The 23,232-nt window shown below is 37.4% G+C and overlaps 1 protein-coding gene and 1 long non-coding RNA gene across 7 annotated transcripts in view; one reads left to right on the forward strand and one right to left on the reverse strand.

Moving 5' to 3' along the window:
• Window positions 1–17,284, forward strand: part of USP15 (ubiquitin specific peptidase 15) — a 71,044-nt gene extending 53,760 nt beyond the window's left edge. For 5 of the 6 annotated variants that reach the window (XM_058191169.1, XM_058191170.1, XM_058191171.1 and 2 more), the window contains 6 exons: window positions 7,789–7,859; window positions 8,553–8,668; window positions 11,848–11,997; window positions 13,265–13,368; window positions 13,454–13,542; window positions 15,447–17,284. In XM_058191169.1, coding sequence (XP_058047152.1) covers window positions 7,789–7,859; window positions 8,553–8,668; window positions 11,848–11,997; window positions 13,265–13,368; window positions 13,454–13,542; window positions 15,447–15,632 — 716 coding nt within the window. In that variant the 3' untranslated portion in view covers window positions 15,633–17,284. Of the gene's footprint in view, window positions 1–7,788; window positions 7,860–8,536; window positions 8,669–11,847; window positions 11,998–13,264; window positions 13,369–13,453; window positions 13,543–15,446 lie in introns of those variants that run through there. The other variant, XR_009156126.1, reaches the window with a different exon arrangement.
• Window positions 15,649–23,173, reverse strand: LOC131202314 (uncharacterized). The gene is made up of 3 exons (XR_009156129.1): window positions 22,961–23,173; window positions 18,209–18,344; window positions 15,649–15,785 (listed from the first exon to the last, which is right to left on the reverse strand). It is a non-coding gene; the product is annotated as an uncharacterized LOC131202314 (long non-coding RNA).
• Window positions 23,174–23,232: the final 59 nt, after the last annotated feature.

Here is a 23,232-nt window from a genome sequence, read left to right on the forward strand (position 1 = left end):
TGTCCCTCTTGAAGACTTTTATCCACTGCGTCTACATCCACTTTCAACACATTAAAAAGAAAATCTTTTACTTTAAGCTCTGTATCAATTCGGTATCTCCTGTCCTGAAAAAACACTGTTAAACCAATTGGCACCTCCCATCTGTATTGAATCTGATGTTTCTTGAGCTCTTGTGTAAAAAATCTAAAATCCCTCCTATCCTTTAACATTTTAGCAGGAATCTCTTTCAGGACCAACACTTCCTGTTCTCCTATTTGTAATTTCTTTTGGTATGTAACTTGCAAAATCTGATTTCTCATTGTGGTGGTCAAAAAATAAATTACAATGTCTCTTGGGAGCTTTTTTCTGCCTCGCTACCTATGAATTAACTCTATATGCCTTATCAATTTGAAAAGCAACATCTCGAGGGTCCAATCCTAACATTTCAGCTAAAGCTTCTGAAATAACTTTTTTAAGATCTTCTTCCTTCTGTTCTTGAAGGCCCCTAATTCTCAAAGCCTTCTCCATCGCCCTATATTGTAACACTACCACTTGATCTTCATTTTTATCCACTTTATTTTGCAGTTTTCCCACTTTATTTTCCAGATACTGATTTGTTTGGCTAATTACTTCCACTTTATCTTCCATTACTTCCAAATTTTTTGCCAAACCTTGAAATGCCATCAATCAATCTTCTCTAATTTGTTTATTATTCTCTTTAATTTCCTCTCTGAGCTGGTCCTTCACCTCAATAAATATTATTCATAAGTTCCTTAAATCTTTCTTCAGAAACTCTCTTCTGTTCCTTTAACATATCTTCCAAGTTAGATTCAGACCCCCTCCTCAATATGGGGACTTTAGGTGGCTTAGAAGCCATTCTAATTTAATGAAGTCTCAAATTAAAGTTGTAAAATAAAAACTTTCACCTTGCTTCCTATGGAGAGCTTCAATTCAGCTAAAATCCACAAAGACGAACTTCGCTTTCTCTCATAAGCAGCCTCCAATCCACTTCCTCTCAGACGCCATTTTTTCCTTCACTAATTTAAAGTGAGAAAAAGTTTTTCCCTTTTTCTGAAAGAAGTAGAAGTCAGCTCTCTTCTTGCTTCCCCAGTGATCGATCACTTGTATTTGTCCCGTCTGCATCTAGTATTCAAAACGGAATCAACTGAGCAGAGGTGGACATCTTCCTCTTGTCCTGCCTAATTAGCAGGATCGAGCAGGGAGAAGGGCTGGGTTAGGCAGGCTCCCCTCCAAGGCTCCGCATAACAAAGCAGAGCCCCCGGGGCAATCTTCTGCCCTCCAGCCACTCTTCGCTATTCTCTTTCACCCAGAGAAAGCTTTGAAGCTGGCTAACAGCTGTTCTTCGCTGTTTCACCAGCTTTTACAGGATCTCGGTTCGGGGCGCCTTTCCAGGCGTCCTCCGGGGAAGACGGAAGCCACCAGAAGCTCATTTTAATTAATTTTTTAACATTCCTTGCCTCTTTTAAATTTTGTATTCTGTTTTTATGCTTTTAATGTTTTATTTGTACACTGCTCAGAATCCCTCTGTGAGGAACATGGGCAATTCCTAAATATGAAAAAAAAAATTTAATTTTCACCATTTTTTTCTGCATTTTCTGCACCTTTAAACTTTAAATCTTCCTTACTCTATTTGATGTCTCTTCTTCACCTCTATTTTTTTTCTGTATACACATTGTAAAATGTCTTTCATACATTTTTGCAGTAATTATTTTCCTCCCCTACATATATATATCCATTGCTTTTCCAGAAGATATGAAATAGACTGCTGCTTAAACCATGTAATCAAAACAAACCATTCTTTATTCACCAATTGCCATTATTAGTCATTTGTAGGTATCTGAATAGCTGTCATGTTTTGTTTCTCTCTCATGTTTTTTATTTTACTCAAATTTATACTTCAATGGTCCTGAAAAACTTCAAGCAGTGTACAAGAACAAGTGGCAATAAAGATACTACAAAACAATAAAACATACAAATTATAGTAAAACCTAAAAATTTTATATACCATATTTTTCGGACTATAAGACGCACCAGAGTATAAGACTCACCTACCTTTTGGTGGAGGAAAACAAAAATAAAATCTACATTTCCCCATTTGCCATGGCCCGTTCGCCATGGCCTGTTCGCCGCCACTATAGCCCGTTCACTGCCACCCATTCATCGTAGCCTGTTCGCCGCCGGCATGGCCCATTCGCCATGGCCCGTTTGGCACAGTCCGTTCAGCATGGTCCATTCGCCGTGGCCCATTCACCGCCCCCAATCCCCACTGCCTGGAACTGGCCGAAAATGCAACACATGGAGGCCAGAAATGCAATGCACAGAGGCCGAAAACAGCCAAAGGGTGGGGGCTGGTAAGTGGGTGGGGCTTCAGCAACATTCGGTGTATAAGAGGCACCACAATTTTCACCCACTTTTAGGGGAAGAAAAAGTGTGTCTTATACTCTGAAAAGTACGGTATTAATAAAAGGTCTCCTAAAGATAGCAAATCTTCACAATCCTATCCAAAAGGCCTTCCAGGATAGCCAAGTCTTTATAAAAAGTTTTAGAAAGTGCTAAGAGATAGAGACACATTTCCCTTAAGGCAATGGTTCTCAACCTGTGGGTCGAGACCCCTTTGGGGGTCGAATGACGATTTGCCAGGGGTCGCCTAAGACCATCAGAAATATGGGAAGTATACTTGCGAGTTGAAGAATCGTGCTCCAATGGTTGACTTCACAAGCCAGCTGCAGGCTCTTCAAATCGCTAGCCGAATTCGGCTTCAGGCGCGATGATTAAAAAAGAGAGAAATCTTTGCTCTGATGTCTCCCTCTCAAGCCAGCTGCAATCACTTCCAATCGCTAGCCTAATCTGGCTTCAAGCATGATAAACTTAATAGGGGAGGAGTCTCCGCTTTAATGCCTCCGTCCTCAAGGCAATCGCAAGCAGTTCAGATCACTAGCCAATACGGCTTCAGGCACGATAAATTCAAAACGAAAGTAATTTTACGGTTGGGGGTCGCCACATCGTGGGGAATTGTATTAAAGGGGTCGCCACATCATGGGGAATTGTATTAAAGGGGTCGCAGCACTATAAAGGTTGCCTTAAGGACTTTTTGTGAAAATGGGAGTCCCCACAGAAAAAGTTTGCTTTCAGATTCTTTCGTTTTGTAATTCTTAGTAGGTGGGGCCTTCAGCACACCTTTTCTGTTCATTCATATAGAGAAGAAATTGGAAATAGAATAGAATAACAGAGTTGGAAGGGACCTTGGAGGTGTTGTGACCCAGGCCCAAGTAGGTAGTAGGAAACTCAGTCAATGTAAAAACAAACAAACTTTATTATAACAGCTGAGAATTAATTCATTCTCAGAATAGTTCAACTAAACTAAAGCAAATTCCTCCCAACACAATTCCTCAGTCCTATCACCAACCTTGGTCCAATTAGACAAACTGCCAAAGGCCTTTCTTGGCAAAAGTTCAGAAGACACCAATACAAATGCAACAAGACAAAGCTATCAACATTGTTTTCTGGCAAAGAGCCCAAATGCCATTGCTCAGTCTTTTAAGCCTTATGGGAGGGGCCAATCATCTCTTGGCCCTACTCCCAAGTAGTCCTCTTTGCTTGAGCTGCTCTTATCTTCTGGCAGCTCTTCTCATGCGTGCATTAGGAACAGGCTCCTCCTGTTCCTCTGCCTCACTACTGTTGTGTCTTGCCCGCTCTCACCGCAGCCGGGGTCTGCTTATCTGCTTCCGAACACGGAGGAATGTATGCCTCCCGGCCCCAGTCCTGGCTCCATGCCCAAGCAGGCTGCAGAGGAGGGAGCACCCCCCGGCCCCAGCCCTGGCTCCATGCCCAGGCAAACGGAGCAGCTAGACCCCTCCCCCTCCTCCACAGCATGTGAGCCTGAGAAAAGTTTATTTCCAACAGCTGCTGATTGGAGTGACCCTCGCATCAGAAGACTGGATAGGCGGAGGCAACAGAAGGAAGGGAGGGGCAGGCCTTAATGAGTGCTGAGTCATGGAGCCACACCTCATGGCCTATATAAAGGATCTGCTTTCTGGCAGTCTCTGAGTCAGGCAAAGTCGAACTTATCTTGCTGAAGTCACTTTCTGGTCTCCTGCCTGCTCTGAGGACTTTGCTAGGACTTTGGGCAGAGCTGCAAAGGCAAGCCTGATTCGGATTTCCCTGACCCGGCCGTCAGCGGAGGAGTGGGACACGACAACTACTGTCAGCCTCTGGAGGCTCTCAAGTCCGCACATCACTCCCCGATGACCCTGGCTCCACCTCTGCCTCAGATGCAGAGCCTCATCCGGGCCTTCCCCAGCCTCCAGGACTGGCCCATGTTCTTCCTCAGCCTCATTGCCTGGCTCCACAGGCTGCTGGTGGACCATAACAGGAGGTCTTCTAGTCCAACCCCCTGCTTAGGAAGGAAACACTACACACTTCAGACAAATGGTTATCCAACATCTTCTTAAAAACTTCCAGTGCTGGAGCATTCACAACTTCTGGAGGCAAGTTGTTCCACTGATTAATTGTTCTAACTGTCAGGAAATTTCTCCTTAGTTCTGAGTTGCTTCTTTCCTTGATTAATTTCCACCTGTTGCCCCTTTTTCCTACCCTCAGGTGCTTTGGAGAATAGCTTGACTCTCTCTTCTTTGTGGCAACCCCTGAGATATTGGAACCTGCTATCATGTCTCCCCTAGTCCTTCTTTTCGTTAAACTAGGCATACCGAGTTCTTGCAACTGTTCTTCATATGTTTTAGCCTCCAGTCCCCTAATCATCTTTATTGCTCTTCTCTGCACTCTTTCTAGAGTCTCAACATCTTTTTTACATTGTGGCGATCAAAACTTAATGTAGTACTTCAAGTGTGGCCTTACCAAAGCATTATAAAGTGGTATTAACTCTTCATGTGATCTTGATTCTATCTCTCTATTTATGCAGCATAGAATTGTGTTGGCTTTTATGGCAGCTGCTGCATACTCATATTTAAAAGATTGTCCACTTGGACTCCAAGATTCCTCTCACAGTTACTACTATTGAGCAAGGTACCACATATACTGTACCTGTGCATTTTGTTTTTCTTACCTAAATGTAGAACCTTATTTTTTTCACCATTGAATTTCATTTTGTTAGATAGCACCCAATGTTCAAGATCCTTCTGTATCTTAAGCCTATCTATCTCCTGGAGTGTTGGCTATTCCCGCCAGCTTGGGGTCATCTGCAAATTTGATGAGTTCCCCATCTATCCCCTCATCCAAGTCATTGATGAAGGTGTTGAAGAGTATTGGACCTAAAACAAAGCCTTCCCTCCGTGTAGATGCAGTTCCATTGAGGTCTGCACGTTGAGTGCGTTGGTCAGCCAGTTATGAATCCATCTGGTGGTGATGCTGTCTAACCCACATTTTATCTAGTAATAGGTTATGGTCTACTTTATCTAATGCTTTACTGAAGTCCAAGTAAATTATATTGACAGTATTCCTCTTGTCCACTAATTTAATCACTTTGTCAAAGAATGCAATAAGATTAGTCTGGCATAATTTGTTTTTGACAAACCCATGTTGGCTTTTGGTTATTACTTTGCTTGCTTCTAGGTGTTCGGTGATTCATTGCTTGATTATCTTTTCCAGAATCTTCCCTGGTATTGAGGTCAGGCTGATAGGTCTGTAGTTTCCTGGATCTGTTTTTTTTTTCCTTTTTTTTTTTGAAGATGGGAACTACATCAGCTCTTTTCCAGTCCTCTGGCAGTTCCCCTGTGCTCCAGGATCTTTGAAAGATATAGTTCAGTGGTTCTGAGATCTCGTCTGCCAGTTCCTTCAGAACCTTGGGGTGTAATCCATCCGGTCCTGGTGATTTGAACTCATCTAGGGTAAACAGGTGTTCACTTACCATTTTCTTCCCTATTTTAACTTGTGTTCCTAATCTGTTTTTCTGATGCTGTTTTTGATAGGTTGGACTGTTTTTTCCCCCTGTGTAAAAACAGATGCAAAAAACAGGTTAAGTAGTTCTGCTTTCTCCCTGTTGCTTGTCACCTTCTTGCCATTTTCTCCCAGCAATGGACCAATTGTTTCCCTGACTCTTTTGTACATTTATTCATTGGACCAGCTGCAGACATCTTGACTAATAAAACTAAAGCCTTCCCTTTTACACCACTCCTTTAGCTACACATTAAACTCTGCTATACGTACTCCGCTGCAATTGAACTCAGTAGCCTTTATAGCTACAACAACAGATGATTATTATAGTGATAGTAAGGTAAGTAAGCCATTTGCACCAGCTGAAACTTCTGGGTAGTGTTCAAGTTGAGCTCCCTGCAAAACAAATCACAGTGACCCAGTGGAAGATAACACAGGCATGAATGGGTATTTAAAGTACACACCCCACACACACTCATTCTTAGTACGATTACAGTTGCAAGTTGTCAAAGATCTTGGTATCCACAGCCATTTCTGTGAATCCAAAAGAACCCCAAATTAAGAGGGTGCTATCCACAGAGGAAAATACTATATTAGGAGTCAAGCTTCAGAAAATCTTAATGAATAACCGATTCCATTTTGGTTGGGTTTCCCACATCTAGTTCCTTTTTAAGTTATATGTTTGTTTATATGTCACCTTTTATTATTTTTACAAATAACCTAAGGCCGCAACATACCATACATAACTTCATCCTCCTGTTTTCCCCACAACAACGACCCTGTAAGTTGAGTTATACTGAGAGAGAGTGACTGGCCCAAGGTCACCTGCCTGGTTTTTATGACTAAGGTGGGACTTGAACTCAAGGTCTTTTGCTTTCTAACCTGGTGACATAGCCACTAGACTAAACTTACAGCCTCCAGACATTGGGTCAAGATTTGTGTCTTTTGCTTCATTTGCCCCAAAATAGAGATATGCAGATAACTATAATATATATATATATATAGATGATACCTCACCTTGAACTACAGGATGACTTTTTTGAATTGTTTGATATAGGTGTTAAATAGAATAGGGCAGTCCATAATGGAGCCCTTGTCACCCATATTTCTTCATTGCAATAGCCACAGCTAACACACACCCCATTCAAAATGTAGGTAAATTATTGTAATATAGCGACTCCTCAAAGGATATTTTGGTTGATAGTATCAAAAGTTGCTGAGTGGTCCAGAAATAAATGGATTCTTAAAGTTCCACTGTCTTAAGTCTCACCACAAGTTAACCATGATATTTTGTGCCCAAGGCTGCCATTTCTTGATTTCTCTGTAGTTGTCATCAAGCCTTTGCAACCTTCCTCACAATAGTACACAGAACAGCCCATTCCAGATAATCCATATCTGGACTGAAACATATTCCAAGCAGATTATTTGTGGTGGGGTGAGATAAGTGGGAAAAACATAACCACACTGGTGGGGAAGTTGGAAAAAAGAAAGATACTCAAAATATTAACAGACAGGTTAGAGAGTAGAGGAAGAGGAAGAAGGCACACCAGTCTTGCCTTATTCATCCTCTAAGACCCATCTGTATTTTGTTTCAACCGAGCAAGATACTAAAACATGTTTTATATATGTGTGTTCAAAAAAAATTCTTACCATGTACCCCTCATTTGGGCACTTTTTAATATAAAATTATAATAACCTTTGGTAGTTGATTTCCATGGCACTGCAAAATAAAATTCATATATTTTTTATTTAAAAGTAGAAATAAAATAGATATTGTTATGATTTTCTAAAGTTCAGAGTTGTAATTTAATACTATATATTAATAATTGGAAGTGTAATCTTTCCTTAATTGAAATTAATGCATAATTTCAAATTTTTGTATTATCTTTTGCCTTTTAGAAAGATCTTTCTTGGCTTTGGATTGGGATCCTGAATTCAAGAAGAGATACTTTGATGAAAATGCTGCTGAGGTAAGTGATATTTAATAAAGAGAAAAAAGTTGTTAATACCACTTAAATATTTACCACTTTGTTTGAAAACGGTAAATTAGAATACTCCACTTGATCCTTCCAAATCAGTTGATCATGGAAGAAAACTACTTTATTGTAAAAATTGGATACATTCAGGAAGGAAGGACAGTGTCTACTATCAGCTGACTACCAGTTTTTTAAAATAAAATGTTTTATTGAAGAGTTTACCAGTAGAATAATTGCTGTTTTCAAATCAGATTCATTTTCCCTGGGCCAAGATGTAGACGAGATCACTTGAGAACAAATGAAAGTCTGCTTGATTAGTCTTGGGTTTAACATAAAAAAAAATCATCTGCATGCTTTGCTGTCATGATGAACTCCTTTCCTGAAGAAATGATATAAAATGAATGGAGTTTTCTTCCTTTCATCCCATTTCATAACTTATCCAAATTTCCCTCCACAAAATTAGATGAAACTGGAACATGGCAAAATAACACTTTCACTCATGGATAATGTCTTTTTTTCAAAGACTTCAAAATAGATTAAAACTGGCAAAGTTCTACTTTCCAATTTGGCATATTTTTCCATATTAGTAAACATATAGCCCCCCCCCTTTTTTTACAGAAAGACAAAAATCACTAAAATGAATTTTGTTTCATTTGTTCTTTTAACTCAAGACATACTTCTCTTTAGGATTTTGAAAAACATGAAAGTGTGGAATATAGACCTCCAAAAAAACCATTTGTGAAGTTAAAAGATTGTATTGAGTTATTTACAACTAAGGAAAAGTTGGGTGCTGAAGATCCATGGTAAGAGCAAAACTTACTGAAATTTCTATACTGAAAATGATTTCTCACATTATGGAATTTACTTTTCACTTTTCTGATAGTTTACTAATGGTTCCTAAGCTTAGCATATATTGTAGAATAGTGTGTGTGGTGTTTTGTTCCAAAGAGCTGAGATGTTTCAGATATGGTGTGGATGTGTTTACAGTACATGTCAATAGCTTCCTAAAGAGTCAGCTTTTTTCTAAGCTGCAAGAGCTATAGTTATTTAACCAGACCTATATTTACTGTAATGTAATTGTTATGTAGTACTGTACATAACTCTTCCTTTTTCTCTTTTTTATTAAGTTGTGTAGAAAAAACACTAAGAAAATCCCAGATTTATAATTCTACCACACTAGAAATTAACATATTGGCAGTTATAGATTAGGTCAAAGAGAGGACTATTTATTGCAGTAACTTGTAGAGAGGAGGTTGCAAAACATTTCAACATATCCTATAAATCCCATGCCAATGTACCTGTACACTAATACAGGAAATTTTATCTGTAAACTTTAGTGGCTCCAAATACTACTCTGTAACTTAAATGACAGATATTTATTCATATGGGTGTATGCACATAGCTGTTTCTTGTTGTGGGATCTCAAAATGGGTTATCTGGTCCTCCCACAATGACAGTAATGAAAGCATTGTATTTGAGGCTATAGGCTATAGGCTACCACTGTTTTTATCACAATAAAATTCAAAACAATATGTCTCTCAGGGTGTGTTTGTGTGTGTGTATAAAATAATAATATATATATAAAATCTAATTATAATTATAAATGAAAGTAATCATGTGATCATAGATGGTAGTATATTATTTTGGAATAGGAATGCTCCAATTACTGCACAATCATGCTAGCAAGATTCCCCTTAAGATAATAAAATATCTGGTGCCAACCATTAACAGATTTTCAGGTTGGCTTCAGAAGGAGTTGTGGCACTTGCAAAAAACATCAACATTTTTGATATGCTGGTGACATATCTGAAATATCTGATCAAAAAAGATTAAAGAAGAAAGTGATAGATTTGGCCACTTCCTAACTATCAGAAAGATCAAGCTAATGACCACTCTGATGAATTGAAATATCAAACTAACAATTGATGTTAAAAAGTTCAAATGCAACTTCCCCACTTATCTCTCTATCCTCATCTATGTCCTTCCTCCCATTGCCAGGTCATGTTGTCCCCCCCCACTCCCCCCCCCAACTCAGTAGGACCCCAATCATCCGGACTAATGCATTTGGGAGCAAAACCCACTCTGAAGTTGAAGAATGGCAAAGGCTGGTGCAAGTACTGCCACACTGTCTGTGAGAGAAGTTGCTGGCAGGAATATTTTAGTTGCCATCACCATGCTTGGGGAAAAGGTCGGATGGAGTTGTTTTAATGGCTGCCGCATTCTTGAGGCCTGCCTGCTTTCTGCCTTCTCCTTCCTGCCCTGGAGTAAGGCTGGGCTGGGGCAGCTGGGGCTTCCCTGGCATTTGCCCTTCATAGGGGGAGAGGCACTACTCATACCATGCTCTGGGAGCTTCTTGAGCATTTGGCACTTCCCAGGGCACAGCACCTTTTTGCTGCACTGCTAGGTCAGCCTAGGGCTAATCCAGGAATGGCTGGCTTTTTTCTCCTGCTTTCCTACAGTCACATAACACTGCAGCACCCCCACAACTTGCACACAACCTATGCCAGTCTCTCTCACACTCCTGAGGCACTCTCACATTGGGATTTTATTTGCTTAACAGCCCATGAGATTGCTTAACAACTTTAATCAGGAATGCAGGGATTGTGTTCATTGACTGAACCAGCAATGTGATATCTTGCTTAATGACCATTCAACATTCAAGATTCTGGTCCAGATTGTGAACACAAGTTGAGGACTATCAGTAGTCAACACTATTCTTTTCCCACAGCTAGCTACAGTTGCTGGAATAAGACAGTGAAAAAACTAGACAAGAGGAAAATCGACTCACTTGAGCTATGGTATTGGAGAAGACTCTGAGATACAGTAGTGGCCAAAATTGTAGAAACTTTCTGGGAAAAGTGTATTTTTAAAAACTAGCTAATAACACCACTATAAAATTATATAGCAATGGAAAGATAATTTAATCAAGAATGTAATGCAATAACTATTATGAAGAATTTGCTATTAGAATAGCAGTTACAGTATAAAGAAGAAAAGTGAAACACATAGAAAAAATGAGATATGCAGAAATCATCACCATAGAAAAAACGAGATACCAAAAATTATCACATAAATTAATACTTAGTTGGGTAACCCTTAGCATGAATTACAGCCTTACAACGTCTTTCCAGGGAGTGAACCAAGTCTTTTAGTTCTGCAGCTGTTATAATGTGAAACCAAGATTGAATGATTGCTTCTATTAACTGGGTTTTATTGCTGGGTAGCTTCTGACTAAGTTTCTTTAGTCGGCTCCATAGATTTTCAGTTGGGTTAATTTCTGGGCTATTCCCAGGCCATTCCAGCAGTGGAATATGATTATCTTGAAACTCCAAAAAAAAGTGTTATTAGCCATCTAAATACACTTTTCCCAAAAGGTTTCCACAATTTTGGCCACTACTGTACATTCCTTGGACAGCAAAGATGACAAAGAAGCAAGTTCTGAAATTTATAATACCAGACATATTGTATCTCTGGAAAGCAAAATCACAAAACTTTGTGAGGTAAACACAACCTAAGATCTGGCACTTCTGGCTAACATTCAGTACCAGTCTCAGGCAATTTCTTCATTTCTCCTCACTTAAGCAACCTGGCCCCTGCCCTCCTTACTCCCACCAGCTACCCCACTCACATCTGGGTTGCAGATGAAAGCACCTCATGTTAAGATAGGCAGACAGATCCCTCCCTCCTTCATCTCTTGCCCAAGAGCAGTAGTCAAGCCCCCTGGGTCCCCCTTTTTCGTAGATAAGCTTAAAGACTAGAAGGAAAAAGGATCTGTATTTGAACAATAATAGTTTACTATTTGCATAATAGGACTGATAGTATATTTCCACAAGTTTCAGGGGAAACAAAAATTATATTTCTAAGGTTTTAATTTGTAACAAGCATTTAATTAAGCGTAGTAAGAAAAGTTCATATTTTTCTTGCCATATACTTTACTTAATTGTAAAATAAGTCTTTAACAAGGTTTTTTTTGTCTCTCTAGGTATTGCCCAAACTGTAAAGAACATCAGCAAGCTACCAAGAAACTAGATTTGTGGTCACTACCGCCAGTACTGGTGGTGCATCTAAAACGTTTTTCTTATAGCAGATACATGAGAGATAAATTGGATACATTGGTTGACTTCCCAATAAAGTGAGAACCTTATCAATAATGGATAGCTTTTGTGTTTATTGTTGATATCCATGGTATACTTTTACAAACATTTATTCTACATGTTTGCAAGAATATATATAGGTATTTATAATTTATAATATTAGTTGATGAATCGGGGATGAGCTTTTAGGCTGAATGGCCATGGCCTTGTTTTCTTTTGTCCTGATCATGGCCATTTAGCCCGAATGCTCATCACTGCTTCATTGATGCCAGCTGCAAAAGCCCACACCAGTATAATAATATATTCTATAGTATTTATTATTCTGGTGAATATACATAATGATGTAACAAAATTATGGAAATGTAATTGTTACATTTGGAATGTAACAATACTTTGGGTTATAGCTGCCTGAAAATGAACCTACATATCTGATTTTTTTAAAAATTAAAATAAGAGGAAGGAGATAAGGCATAGGCCATTGGGTATGTTATATTGATATGCCAGAGAATATTTTTGGTTTTCTGAAACATAGTTTACATATTATAAGTTCATTTATTATACAGACAAAATTAATACACTTTAATTTAAATAGTATTATGTTGCCTTTTTCATCCAAAAAAACTGCTTGCTCTCCATTAATTAAATATGAATATATTTCCCTACATTAAGTAATCACACGAAGTAATTCCATATGTAGACAAAACTTTGATCCTCTATACATCTGTATAGAATTATTAATTTATTACCAATTATGTGTCAGCTTTATGAGGTAGATCAGAGTAAGAAACCTGTCTTTCTTACCTGAAAGAAAAATGCTTCTGAACAAAATCTGAACATGCTTATGAATTAAGCTTGTTTGATTGAAGCAGCATAGAAATAGAAATAGCTGACAGACAGAATGAATGAATGCACACATACACATTTAGAAGCCAAATAAAGAATCACTTTATTTAGTACATTTATATTGTTTTCTTCAAGAAATACAAAACAAATATATGTTCTTTCCTTGTATAAGTATTACATTTACATATGGTATGAGATTGGTTGTCACTAAGTGAACTTCAACATTTTAACTTGACCTTTTACAAGACAAGTGTGACACACTAAATTATTTTAGAAACCATACCTGTTGATAAATTTTAGTTTTTTACAAAATCTTCAGTCTCCTAGATTTTTAGTGTGATTCATTTATTGCTTTGCATTACAATCTAAAACAAGAGCTTCACTGACTTTATTCAAGAAAACCATAATTACTAATATACAATTTTTGAAAACTAATCTCATTTGATCTTTTCTTTAAAATAGTGATTTGGATATGTCGGAATTCCTAATTAATCCAAATGCTGGACCTTGTCGCTATAATTTGATTGCAGTGTCAAATCATTATGGAGGCATGGGAGGAGGGCATTGTAAGTAACGCATTTTATATGTATGACTTTATCTTTATTATGGCTGTTATTAGCATTTTGAATAAAATGATTTTTCTTATTCTAGATACTGCTTTCGCAAAAAATAAAGATGATGGGAAGTGGTACTATTTTGATGATAGCAGTGTGTCGACTGCATCTGAAGAACAAATTGTGGCAAGTATCGGTTTCCAGAAAAAGATAGCATTATTCCACAGAAACAAGATCCAAGATTGACTTGCTTATATAATCTATTAAAAATAATATTTACCATGCTATAAAACACATTATAATAATATAAAACTTTATGCATTGTATTATGGTTCATGCAGTCAATCTGGAAATGTAAACCCAAAGCACCATTAATAAATGCTACAAGTGAATCTTGTCAATTTCATCCAGAAAACCAGAGTACTGTTGCTTCTTATCCTGTGCATATCACTGAAAATACTTTATACCGTTAGTCCCCTGTGATGGCAAACCTATGGCACGCATGTCAAACATGACAAGCCACAATATTTTGGGTGACATAACAGTATTAACCAACACCCAACCACTATTCTTGATAGCATGCTCTATTCTTGTATAATTTTTGGAGGCTGTGAAATCTTCATAAAAAATGAGGTGTGTTGTCATGCAGCCTCTGGACATTATGGGAATTTCATGAGGGGTATGTTCTGCCACTGATCCCAGGGCCTCTGAAAATCACAGAACAGGTTTTACTATTCCGTGGTTTTCAGAGGCTGCAGAAGCTGTAGAAGATCATTCTCCAAAGTCACTTTAAGAACAAAATCCTTGTGCAACCTGGAACTACCTCAAATGAAAGAGAACACTGCCTGAAGGCAAGCAGTGTCTGGCAGTTCCTGTGGATATACATGATTGGACTGTGGTTTTTTTAATGACTATGTAAAGAATTGTTTCTCTTTTTTGGGGGCTGTGGTGACACACCAGAAGAATCAAGTTAGGCATTTTCCAAATTTTTGACATACCAAGCCCAAAAGGCTTGCCATCACTGTCCTAGAGTAACAGGTTTGAGAAGAATCAATTTTTGTTACTGATTGGAAGGATCAGTAGCACTTCATTTAACATGTTCCAAAATGTTCGGCCTTTTAAATGCTTCTGTGCTAGCTCCACCATAGCTAGCCTTTTTAAAAAACAAATATGTAAAAATCATCCTTTGCTAGGACTTGATGTTCCCCCGTGTTATTTTAAGTTTTTATTGGCAGATTTAGGAAAAAAGAGTTGCTTTTCAATTGCTCTTTGCTTATGTCCAAACAAGATTTTTCAATTTTCTTTTTTTCAGTGAGCAATATATACCACCAATGTATTTAAGTTTATCCACTGCCTCAAGTTAGTTTAATAACTTCTTCTCCCTGCCCTGCTTAATTTTATGTGATCAAATTTTATATGTGTCTTTATCTTCATTATGGTTGTTATTAGCATTTTGAGTAAAATGATTTTTCTTATTCTAGATACTGCTTTTGCAAAAAATTCAAGTTAGTTTAATAACTTCATCTCCCTGCCCTGCTTACTTCTATATGATCAAATTTGATTGATTGGGTACATATTGAATGTCAAAAAAGAGTGATACAGCATTGTTTTGCATAGATAAAATTCATTGACAGTCATATAAAAACTTCCAATATACTTTAAGAGTAGAAATATGTATAATATTTATTAGGACTGCTTTCTGTTAAAACTGTTTGTTTTAACAGAAAATGTTAAACTTGGAGTAGCTAAACAAACTGTTAAATTTCATCTTAATCCTGTTTTCCTGATATACTTCCCCATAATTTTCTTTATTCATCTCTGTAATGGTCAGTTTTCATTTATGCCTTGTAATGGGCTACTTCTGCATGTATTATCCATGTGCAAACATCTGACCATTACTAAAGCCCTAGGAATTAAATATCAATATAACTATTTGCCAAAGGTAGAGCCTAGTTATTTATGTATGAAAGTAATAGAATAAATTGTATTGTCCTTAATTTGAATATATTTTACTATAATAAAATTGAACATTAAGTAATTAAAATGGAGAGTTTAACTTTGATAATCAACATTTTCCCTTTGTTTTGCAGTCCAAAGCAGCTTATGTGCTCTTCTATCAGAGACAAGACACAATCAGTGGAACTGGTTTTTTCCCTCTTGATCGGGAAACTAAACAAGGTGCTTCTGCTGCTACAGGCATTCCATTAGAGAGTGATGAAGACAGTAATGAGAATGACAATGATATAGAGAATGAAAATTGTATGCACACTAATTAATCGAAGAACTAGAAGCCATACAGAGAAGAACTTCCTGATGGGAGCTCTCGGTTTAAAAAATGAAATTATCCACCAAATTAAAAATAAAATCTGAGATGGGAAATTTCAGATGACAGAATGTAAATCCTTGTTACATTTTAACTTGTGCAGTACCTGAAGTGAAACACAATGAAAACATTAGAATTTGTCTCCAATATCTTTGCAATCTTGTATTTACAAGCTATATAGGAAATCAAAATAAATCCCTTTACAATTTCTGCTGCAATCTGGATGAATTACAGTTTCTTTGTTTTGGATGCAAATTAATATTGACAATTTGTGGATTTGTTTTTTTTTCTCTCAATACCCCAAGAATATTACTGCAAAACCTCCGTTTTTCAATGGATATGTCCTTAGACCAGTAACAAAAACATTGACTAGTATATTCAACTCAATGCAGCAACATTCTTGGAATGTCAGATTTTCAAGTGTCTCCCTCAAATATTGATTAAAAAGAAACTTAATCATGATAAAATGACTTGGAAAAGGTGTTTTAACCTTTTGTAATAAAAGTAATCTTCCAGAATATTATGTTCATCTTACTGCTGCTGTGGAACAGGTTCTGGATTTCATGCTGCATTAAGGAATTGAATTTTTCAATTAAATGTAAGTATCCCTCATTGCTTGTTGGATCTACTTTGTAAACATAATCCCTGTTATCTTGTTTATAAGATGTGCGTAACTTTAATCTGGTGTCAGTCCAAAAATTTTGACTGTGCTGTAAGTCCCTCTTCCTCCCAATTTTTAGTAGTTTGACAGTTTACAAACTACATACAGTGTAATAGGTTCCAATTTTTAATAGTATACTGTATTCATAGTAATGACTGTGCATCAAGCTTAGATGACTTTTCCATATAACTTGCCTTCAAATTTGTTAATGGGCAACTGGTTCAAAGGTAGGTCTGCTAATTTTTCATGTGCGTTCTTGGTGGATTCACCATAGCCTTACATCTTATCTCAAAAGGTAACTTTACTTAATATAGAAAAATTGGCATTTGCATGTTCAAGAGTCAGAACCTGTACAATAAGTAGATAAAGTATACATACCTTGAATTGGGTTTAATTGTGTTGAAGGAGTATGGGATGCCAAAAATAAGTGTGACCGTTTGAAATGTTTTTGTTTGCCACTTTCCTTTGATAGTTGAAGAAAAGTATTGTTGATTCATATACAATACTGTCTTTGATAGAAACTCTCTTAAGTGTGGAGGCACACTTCACATATCTACTACCTAAGGTCCCACCATTGTTAAAGCAAAAAGTATGATCTTCACTTGAACTAAGCAAATACAATAGGTTATAAATTGTGTATTGTAAATAAAGTTCACTCTGTGAGTGCACATTTTGGTAAATTATTTATTTATGTTAGCATTTAAAAGTTTAAAATTGCATTTGACCAGGATAAAATTAGGTTTGTGGACATGGCTTTGCTTTATACTTTGATATTAAAAGCTGGTGTTTAATCCTGGTATTTTAAAGCTGCTTTTTTTTCAATGTAAGCTAGCCTCCTGCATGACAGAGGTTGAAAATTGTCTGCACTTGAGTTCACTTGGGTTTACATTTGAAATGCGCATGTTTTATTTATAAAAATTTCAATAAAGCTATTCAACGCCTTATTTCGTTTTCTTGATTTTTTTTTCAAACCTTGATAATTGCTGTGTGGTTGTAGAAATCACACTTCATCTAATAGTGACTATGCCATCATTGAATCAAATACAAATATTGGCCACAGCCAAATTTTCAGCCACCTTGAAGATCTAAAAATAAATGTTCTGAAAAAATGTGTCTTTTTTTGAACTGTACAATGAGTGAAACCTGGGACAATTCTACTCATGCTTACACGGAACTAAATTCTTCTGAACTGATTAAAATACTATCGGCAATATGTATAGGACTGACATTTGAATTATCCACATCTCAGAAATGCCTCACAACTATTTTATTTGACATCTTTCACACAATGCATTGCTATATAAAATTGGTTGGACAATTATATAATTTACACTTGTATTTTCCAAGCAGCTGATTTAGAAAATTATACATAATACATGTTCATGTGTAATAACTAGGTTCACAGCCTGCTTAGATATGGTTTGCTTAATTATGATTTTTAAAACTATAGTTGCATATTAAATGGGTTTGGTATAAGACCAAAACCAAACCCTATCATGTATTAGTGTGATATATAAATCAAGGAAATATACAATCTTGCTATGCTAAATTAAATCCCAATTTATTTAGAACACTTGTTTTTGGTGAAAACGTAAAAAGTGACACGTCATGATGCAGACTAAGCTAAAACACTTGTGTTGTGGTCTGTCAGCAGCCTACAGAGCTGGCAATGGAGTCGAACAGTGATGAGGCTGAGGTGAGGGCAGGGCCTGCCTACTTGGGCCTGGGTCACAACAACTTGACTCAACTGATATTTCAAATGTTCAATCTATACAATGGACTCAACTGTTAAGAAAGTAAACAGAGTTCCCAGGACTGTAAACCCAACCACTTTACTTAACCTCTGTCCCTGATTAGTGAAAACGCACCTGGGGAATGATAGGCAATTGGTCCAAATGGTAGTTTGCCTGCCTTGAAGGTGGTAGGGTGCCCCTCCTCAAGTCAATGCTGGACCCAACTTCAGACAAAGTTGATGAGGTGATCAGGCTGTGCCTTTAGTGGATTCTGGAGAAAAGAGATTATATTAATAATGCTTCAGGCAAATTTCAGGTTGGCGCAGACTATTGGGATACTGGTCACACTTTTTGATGATTTCCAGCAGAGCCATGGGATGGGTGCTCTGTTTCTCCTGGATCTCTCAAAAGCTTTGGATACCACTGATTTGTGGGATCTTCCAATTCCCAAGAGGGATTAGGGATTGTGGGATCTTCGAGTCCCAAGAGGGATTGGGGGTAGGGATGCTGTGTTTTGTGATTATTTTATAATCAGCTTCATTTGATGCTGTCAGGAAGAGAATGTTTGTGGCCAAAGCCTCTGAAATATAGGGCAACACAGTACTTGGAGTCCTCACCCTTTCTGAATAACATAGCCATGAGACTGCTGAGTTTTATCATGTCAAGCAGCATCAGTACTGCACATGAATCTTACAGTAGGCTGGCCGAGTAAAGCTATCAAGTACTTGTCCCAATGTCTGGATGTGATGAAAATTTGGATAGGGTAAAATCAACTCAGGTTTAGCCCTAACAAGACTGGTTAATTTTATCTTTAATACTAAGTATGGTCACACCTCTCTATTTAGGACTGGTACACAATTTGTGATTTTTCTGTTACCTGAAATCCTGCTTCAAAGAGCAGGTGGAAATTGTGGCCAGGAAAATCTTGTACACCAGTTGCATCCATTCCTGGACCAGGAGATCCTACAGAAAGTCACTCATATCTGGATCACTACACCTGTGATAACTGCAGTGAACTCTATATGGGGCTAACCTTAAAGACCATTTTGAAGATGCAGCACCCAGAATACAGCACCATGGGCAGTACTGGCTACACTCATATAATTCCTCCAATTCATGACTTGTACTGGCTGCCAATTAGCTTCTGATTGAAATTCAAGGGTTGGTTGCCAGCTATAAATTCATCTATGGTAGAATGTCTGTCTAAAGGATGATCTCCATAGTTTCTGCCCACCCTTTACAATTGGAAAGAATTGATATGCATCAAATTGATTGACTAAGAAGTGTCATCTGATGAGATGCAGGAAATGGGTTTTCTCTATTGCGGTCTCTGCTACCTGGAACAGCACTCCCATTCCCAACCCCAGATACGTGCTTGGCCCCTGCCTTGTCTTTGAACAGTCCTTTAAGAAGGGATCTGATGGGAATACATATACAGTGATACCTCAGCACTCATCCTTAATCAGTTCTGAGAGGCATGATGAGTACTAAACACATTGAGTAGGAAACAAATTTTTCCGATAAGAAATAATGTAGTGAGTCACAAGGCCACTGACACCAACAAGTTCTAGTTTGTGGGTTGAGTACCAAGTAAACAATGAGTACTGGCACGAAATTTTCATGTCAAAATGTGTGGAGTACCAAATTCAAATGAGTTTCAAAGCAGTTGAGTAAAAAAGTACCACTGTGTTCAATCATGCTTTATTGCTTTGCCATTTCATTAACCTGCCTTCACTATTTTTGTACTGTTTCTAGTGTTGTATATCAGCAAAACTATGGTCTAGTTAACTACATAGATACATATGCATGTTCAGGTAAACCTGCCTACAAATGTATCTAAAGTTAACAGCCAACAGTATTATGATTATAGAGGTAACAGCATTAGGTAAAGGTAAAGGTTCCCCTCGCACATACGTGCTAGTCGTTCCCGACTCTAGGGGGCAGTGCTCATCTCCGTTTCAAAGCCGAAGAGCCAGCGCTGTCCGAAGACATCTCCGTGGTCATGACTCAACATCAAAGGCGCACAGAACACTGTTACCTTCCCACCAAAGGTGGTCCCTATTTTTCTACTTACATTTCTTAATGTGCTTTTGAACTGCTAGGTTGGCAGAAGCTGGGACAAATAACAGGAGCTCACCCCGTTAGTCGGCACTAGGGATTTGAACCGCTGAACTGCTGACCTTTCGATCGACAAGCTCAGCGTCTTACCCACTAAGCCACCGCGTCCCTTGTAACAGCATTATCCACCCCCTAATTTTAGTTGGTTCACTTCCCTCTGAGAAAGGCTTAAGGACCAGCAATCTTTTCTGCCTGGCATTGTCAAATCTAGGCTAGGCAGTATAGAAGAGTGGGGTAGTTTGTACAGGCCTAGTAACAATGCTATATCTGCAGGCTTTTCTCAGGCATCTCCCTCAACCTTCTTCTGCAACCACTATCTTTACTTTCTTCAGAACAGCCTTTAAGGTCAGCAGCCAGAGTCTGTGAAAATAAACTTTGTTCTATATTACTCAAAAAGATATTGGTGTTTTCCTTTCACTGCACTATCTTTTAAAATTTATAAATGCCATTGATAGTTAGTAGACTAAAGGACATATAGAAATGAAACTAAACCAAACAGATTCCAGAGAATATTGTGCAATTTCAAGATTTAATTAAATTAACATTCTGCCTTTTGCTCAACTCAGGTAATATATAATCGTCGTGGCCCAAAGCCACCCAGTGAGATTTTGTAACAGGGTTGAACTAAAGATTGGTCTCTCCAGTGCCAATCATAGCCTTACACCGATATGCTTACTGAAGTTTAAAAAATTCAAACTCTTAATTTTTTGTTATTTTGTGACAAATTTTGAGGTGCAGAATTGCTTACATTTCATTTTTGTAAACTTGTTTGGTAAGTCAATTTGTCTTCTGTTCAATACTACATCAGCACAACCTTGACTGATTAATACCAATTATTACAGAAAATTATAATACTAACAAAGATTCCTTCACACATTAAATATTATGGAATAATTGATTCTTTTCATACACACATAATGGCAAATAACAACTGAATAGAGTTTTAATTAGTGAATCCATAGTAATTTGAATAGAGAACATTATCTTCAGTATATAATGGAAGACAATAGTTTCAACTGATTTTCAGAAAAATAAACCTTACAACATAGATTAACTGATTTTCTGCCATCGAGTTATTTTCAACTCCTAGCAATTACACTGCAATATAGAAGCTATAATTAAAAAGTTACTATTACATTTAGTAAACTAGAAATGGGGGGGAAATGAAATGCCAGTCATAAGGTCTCATTAATCCTAAATGCCAGTTATTAAAAATATATATTGAAGCTATTGGTAATGTTCAGCTAAGTATTATGTAACAGTAATTTAATTAATGTAACTATGTGCATGAAATACAAATAACACAACTGGAACTGCAATCTAGCTTTAGTCATATTTCAAGGAAGTATGTCTTCAGTCTGGAAGTATAAAAAGATGAATCATCTTACAAGAAAAAAGATCTTATATGCAAATCATAATCTTATTTTAAACAGTAAGGAACATATGAGTAAGAAATATGGCTTCATACCGATTGGTTGTTGTTTTGTCAGGTAGTCTTCAATTGATGATAATTGAGACAAGAATTTGGTCATAAATCATGGTCGCTAAGATGCTCATATGTCCACTTTGCTCAATGGAGTATAGTAAATAGTACTGAGATTGTTTTAGCTATGTGTTCTTATGCCTTTCTTTAGCTTACTATTTCTTATTCCCTATCTTGCAAAATCCAAAAGGGAATAACTTCAATAACTAAAGCAATTAAAGCAATATCACAAAGTCTCCAAATATGGAATAAAATCAAGAGCTATTACTTAATCTATATAATATATTCCCATCAGCATTACCTTTAGTTTCTTGAATAGCTACATGCATTCTTACCTCAATATAATGTAAGATTCAATTACAGGCCATGTGACAGGATATAATTAAAATATTTCAGAAGCTAAGACTTTTAAGCATGTGAATAGCTGTACTAAACACAATTTAATCATGCACATAAACCTAAGTTTAATTATATGACTGTTTTACTGTCATGTTACTAAAGTCATCTATATCACATGATACCATTGACAGTCCTCTTAATTTTTAATGGAGCAATGCTTTGAATTGAATATGAAAGGTGAGTTGCCTAATTTTTCCACTCAGTGAGTACTGAGTTTTTCTCTTTTTTAAACTCAGCCAAGGAAAAGCTTTTGGTATCACCAAGAAGACACTGTTTGGCTTTTTAAATACAGATTGTATTTAATCTTATGCACAGGGGCGTGCATTAGAGCAACAGCGTGCCTACCATTCCTGTCCTAATGTTCCCTTTAGTTGCATTCATTTTATGTTTTCAATTTATGCTTATATATATTATTCAATATGTATTTGACGAAATAAATAAATAAAAATTGTAGGATAATGTACAACATATGCATTTTCATACAGTGACTTATTAATCTCCTGAAGCAGTTCCCACTCCCAAGGAAAGCATCCATAGACCCCCAGACCTCTGCCCGTAGGTAATGCAAAAAAGAATAGTTTACGTTAGAACTCTGATGGAAGTACATTATTACATTGCATGAAATAGTTGAAATAAATATAAGAGGAAGGATCAAAGCCCACAATGCTAGCAGGAACAAATCTATCTAAATGAAAGTCAAAAAACAGGCAAAGAGATCTACTTCTCAATTGTTTGTTGACCCTATTCATTAGCTGGCAATCTTATCTATACTGTACCTACCTAAGAACAAAGCCTACCGAACTACAATTAAAATGTACTTTTTGCGCCTTATCTTTAACAGAGCAAACTGAAAAACAGTGCTTAGAACCATAGACACACACACATACACACGCCAATGCTGTAGCTGAAGAAAATACCGGATACTTCATTTGTGTCGGGACTGAGTCTTGTCATCAATTAAGTTCCGATATTGGCACTCCACCTGACACGGAATCAAAAGTCGCGGTACTCCCAGGTCACTGAGGCCACCCGACTCCGAGGGCCGCTTGGGGAACCGCTCTCCGAGTCGCCCAGTCGTCGCCCGCTCCGCCTCTTTCCCCCACTCCCGGCTCCGCGTGCGGAAGCCGGGCTGACGTGTGCAACGCTTGGGATTGTGGGA

Source organism: Ahaetulla prasina, chromosome 7 (genome assembly GCF_028640845.1).
Source record: "Ahaetulla prasina isolate Xishuangbanna chromosome 7, ASM2864084v1, whole genome shotgun sequence".
Taxonomy (NCBI): Eukaryota; Metazoa; Chordata; class Lepidosauria; order Squamata; family Colubridae; genus Ahaetulla; species Ahaetulla prasina.